The sequence below is a fragment of the Sander lucioperca genome, chromosome 19 (assembly GCF_008315115.2).
Source record: "Sander lucioperca isolate FBNREF2018 chromosome 19, SLUC_FBN_1.2, whole genome shotgun sequence".
Classification (NCBI taxonomy): domain Eukaryota; kingdom Metazoa; phylum Chordata; class Actinopteri; order Perciformes; family Percidae; genus Sander; species Sander lucioperca.
In genome coordinates, this window is record NC_050191.1 from 5440901 (window position 1) to 5445900 (window position 5000).

General features: G+C 49.1%; 1 protein-coding gene across 5 annotated transcripts in view; it reads left to right on the top strand.

The window, feature by feature from the left end:
• The window catches only part of cdc42bpb (CDC42 binding protein kinase beta (DMPK-like)), a 57884-nt gene that overhangs the window by 11910 nt on the left and 40974 nt on the right, over positions 1–5000 (top strand). For all 5 annotated transcript variants that reach the window (XM_035995265.1, XM_035995264.1, XM_035995267.1 and 2 more), the window contains 3 exons: positions 64–147; positions 750–845; positions 2091–2239. In XM_035995265.1, coding sequence (XP_035851158.1) covers positions 64–147; positions 750–845; positions 2091–2239 — 329 coding nt within the window. The remainder of the gene's footprint in view (positions 1–63; positions 148–749; positions 846–2090; positions 2240–5000) is intronic.

Sequence of the window (5000 nt, forward strand, 5' to 3'; positions counted from 1 at the left end):
CTGTGTCTCAGGTGTTTGAGTTACTGGCTCTGTGTCATGTGATCGTGTGTGTCTGTGTGTCAGGTTGCCGTGGTGAAGATGAAGCACACAGAGAGAGTTTACGCCATGAAGATCCTCAACAAGTGGGAGATGTTGAAGCGAGCCGAGGTGAGTTCTGCTTCTGGTCCGTGTAATGTGGATCCTGGAGCACTCCAGAGCAGGGGGAAGGAGAGGGGGAACACCAGAGCAGGGGGAATGAGAGGGGGAACACCAGAGCAGGGGGAATGAGAGGGGGAAACACCAGAGCAGGGGGAATGAGAGGGGGAAACACCAGAGCGGGGGGAATGAGAGGGGGAACACCAGAGCAGGGGGAATGAGAGGGGGGAACACCAGAGCAGGGGGAATGAGAGGGGGAACACCAGAGCAGGGGGAATGAGAGGGGGAAACACCAGAGCAGGGGGAATGAGAGGGGGAAACACCAGAGCAGGGGGAATGAGAGGGGGAAACACCAGAGCAGGGGGAATGAGAGGGGGAACACCAGAGCAGGGGGAATGAGAGGGGGGAACACCAGAGCAGGGGGAATGAGAGGGGGGAACACCAGAGCAGGGGGAATGAGAGGGGGAACACCAGAGCAGGGGGAATGAGAGGGGGAACACCAGAGCAGGGGGAATGAGAGGAGGAACACCAGAGCAGGGGGAATGAGAGGAGGAACACCAGAGCAGGGGGAATGACTAAGGCTGAACAGACTAACTGTAAGGGTGTGTTTCTAGACGGCGTGTTTCCGAGAGGAGCGGGACGTTCTGGTGAAAGGAGACAGTCAGTGGATCACCACTCTGCACTACGCCTTCCAGGACGACAACTACCTGGTGAGTACTGCAGAACTGATAGTACTAGTAGTACCAGTACACTGGCCCAAATTATCATTTTCTTTTTTTTTTTTTTTAAAGATTATTTTTTTGGGGCTTTTCCGCCTTTAATGGACAGGACAGTGAGAAAGGGGAGAGAGAGGGGGAAGACATGCAGGAAATCGTCACAGGTCGGACTCGAACCCTGGACCTCTGCGTCGAGGCATAAACCTCTATATATATATATATATATGTGCGCCTGCTCTACCCACTGAGCCACACCGGCCACCAAATTATCATTTTTTAAACTCTATTTTGGTTTGCCGACAATGCCGAGTGCAGACGCTTCGCAGCACAGAGGTGTAGCAGCTGAACAGACACAGAGCAGACAGAGAGCAGACAGACAGCAGACACAGAGCAGACAGACAGCAGACACAGAGCAGACAGACAGCAGACACAGAGCAGACAGAGAGCAGACACAGAGCAGCCAGACAGCAGACACAGAGCAGCCAGACAGCAGACACAGAGCAGACAGACAGCAGACACAGAGCAGACAGAGAGCAGACAGACAGCAGACACAGAGCAGACAGACAGCAGACACAGAGCAGACAGAGAGCAGACACAGAGCAGACAGACAGCAGACACAGAGCAGACAGACAGCAGACACAGAGCAGACAGAGAGCAGACAGACAGCAGACACAGAGCAGACAGACAGCAAACACAGAGCAGACCGAGCAGACACAGAGCAGACAGACAGCAGACACAGAGCAAACACAGAGCAGACAGACAGCAGACACAGAGCAGACAGACAGCAGACACAGAGCAAACACAGAGCAAACACAGAGCAGACAGAGCAGACAGACAGCAGACACAGAGCAGACAGACAGCAGACACAGAGCAGACAGAGAGCAGACAGAGAGCAGACAGACAGCAGACACAGAGCAGACAGGGAGCAGACAGGGAGCAGACAGACAGCAGACAGAGAGCAGACACAGAGCAGACAGACAGCAGACACAGAGCAGACAGGGAGCAGACAGACAGCAGACAGACAGCAGACAGAGAGCAGACAGAGAGCAGACAGAGAGCAGACAGACAGCAGACAGAGCAGACAGATTACTACAGTAATAGTACCTGTGTGTTTCAGTACCTAGTAATGGATTACTCTGTTTCAGTACCTAGTAATGGATTACTCTGTGTTTCAGTACCTAGTAATGGATTACTCTGTGTGTTTCAGTACCTAGTAATGGATTACTCTGTGTGTTTCAGTACCTAGTAATGGATTACTACGTGGGCGGAGACCTGCTGACGCTGCTCAGTAAGTTCGAGGACCGTCTCCCGGAGGACATGTCCAAGTTCTACGTGGCGGAGATGGTGCTCGCCATCCACTCCATCCACCAGCAGAACTACATCCACAGGTACGCTGTTACCACGGTTACACACCACGGGGGGGTGTGAGTGTGAGTGTGTGTGTGTGTGTGTGTGTGTGTGTGTGTGTGTGTGTGTGTGTGTGTGTGTGTGTGTGTGTGTGAGAGAGTGAGTGAGTGTGTGTGTGTGTGTCTGATCCGTCAGTCCAGTGGTTTTCCCGTCACTGACGGCGTTTCACATTCGCTTCCTTACAGTGTGTGTCAGAGGAAGTGGGCTTTTCCTGGCAGCAGTGTCCTCTGGGAAATGTAGTTATGTCCTGTCCAGCCTTCCTTCCTGTGCAGACACAGAACCTGTTCACACACACACACACACACACACACACACACACACACACACACACACACACACACAGACATTTTAATCATTTATTTATGTCCACATGAAGTAAAATAGTTCAGGGACACAAATAATACCGATGCAATACAATATATACACAAACTCATGGACCAGTGGCACGCAGCAGGTCTTCACAATATCACTTAACAAGCACAGTACTCAGTTCTTAAGGGTATAAGTAGCACAGTACTCAGTTCTTAAGGGTATAAGTAGCATAATACTCAGTTCTTAAGGGTATAAGTAGCACAGTACTCAGTTCTTAAGGGTATAAGTAGCATAATACTCAGTTCTTAAGGGTATAAGGAGCACAGTACTCAGTTCTTAAGGGTATAAGTAGCATAATACTCAGTTCTTAAGGGTATAAGTAGCACAGTACTCAGTTCTTAAGGGTATAAGTAGCATAATACTCAGTTCTTAAGGGTATAAGTGGTACAATACTCAGTTCTTAAAGGAGAATTCCGGCCAATTTTTACGTTAATCTTGATCGCTATAGCTACGCAAGTACTTTCGATAGAAAAAACCCCGACCGGAATCAGTGCAGGTAACACGGAGAAGCTGCAGCTACGTGTACAAGCGTCCACTGAGCTAGAACGGCAGTGGTCGGGGCAAGTTTTAGAGTGCCTTTGTGCCTCTTAACAGACACAAAATGCAATTAATATGTCTGGGCCACATGAACAGGGCCCTTACATGTCAACAAGATGCGTTTTCAACTCAGGCATTGTTTAAATTCACCTACCCGGGTCCCTGTCTCGATCCTGCCGGTAGCTAGCTTTCCCTGCTAGCTGATAGCCGTTAGCCGCTAGCTGCCGTCCGGTGAGTGTATTCAGCCAGGCTTCTGTGATAATCATCCCAATAACAATCCATGGAGCGGCGGTGGTGTGGCTATGTACCCCAGAGGACAGGTCATGTCACGTCTTGAAGTTTATTCTCCCCTAAAATAACCAGTAGTGCGGTAGTAGCTGTTAGCTGCTAGCTGCCCTCTGGTGAGTGTGTACAGCCAGATAGCCGTTAGCTGCCGTCTGGTGAGTGTATTCAGCCAGGCTTCTGTGATAATCATCCCAATAATAATCCACGGAGCGCCCGGTGGTCTGGTGGATGTCCTGGATAGGACAGATCATGCCTTCGCAGCGAAAGGTTTAGATTATTTCACTGCACTGTAGTGGTTCTGACCACATCAGTGACTATGTAACTACATGGAAACGGGATAAACGATATCTGTGGCTTGCACAGTAACAGTGTTACTGAAGCTTAGCTGTAGCATCGCGCTGTCTCCTGGGAATTCAGTTGTAGCAGGAAAAGGTAAACAGTAGTGTGCAGATTGGAGCGTAGTGTGTGAAGAGCGGAGTTGTTTATAAGGGAAGAAGCTTGGAGTAACGTAACTATGGAGAATATAGCAGATATACAACACACGGGAGAGCCTTTTGAGTTTGATGGTCGTCCTTATTTATTCAAACCCGAGTATATAGACAAAGAACTTTTGTTGGAAAGAACAAGACAGACAGAGGGGAAACAGGCAGATGAACTTGCTGTTCCAAGCACAAGCTAAAGCTAGCCTTCAGTAACTGGAGGACATAGCAACACCATCGCCGTTCTGTGGATTATTATTGGGATGATTATCACAGAAGCCTGGCTGAATACACTCACCGGATGGCAGCTAGCAGCTAACGGCTATCTGGCTGTACACACTCACCAGAGGGCAGCTAGCAGCTAACGACTATCAGCTAGCAGGGCAAGCTAGCTACCGGCAGGATCGATACAAGGACCCAGGTAGGTGAATTTAAACAATGCCTGAGTTGAAAACGCATCTTGTTGACATGTAAGGGCCCTGTTCATGTGGCACAGACATATTAATTGCATTTTGTGTCTGTTAAGAGGCACAAAGGCACTCTAAAACTTGCCCCGACCACTGCCGTTCTAGCTCAGTGGACGCTTGTACACGTAGCTGCAGCTTCTCCGTGTTACCTGCACTGATTCCGGTCGGGGTTTTTTCTATCGAAAGTACTCGCGTAGCTATAGCGATCAAGATTAACGTAAAAATTGGCCGGAATTCTCCTTTAAGGGTATAAGTAGCACAATACTCAGTTCTTAAGGGTATTAGTGGCACAATACTCAGTTCTTAAGGGTATAAGTAGCACAATACTCAGTTCTTAAGGGTATTAGTGGCACAATACTCAGTTCTTAAGGGTATAAGTAGCACAATACTCAGTTCTTAAGGGTATAAGTAGCAGCGTCTCCACCATATGTGGCGGCTGCCAGTACTAGCAGACATGGCCCAGTACTTAGCGAGCTGTTTAGTCTCTGATTGGCCATCCCAAGTTGTTGCAGTCCTCTTACTACCAACCTGTGTGTGTTTCCTAGGATACCAAATATGGAAACTAGTACGGTGCACCAGAGCCCAGCTCTGAGGTGGTGTTT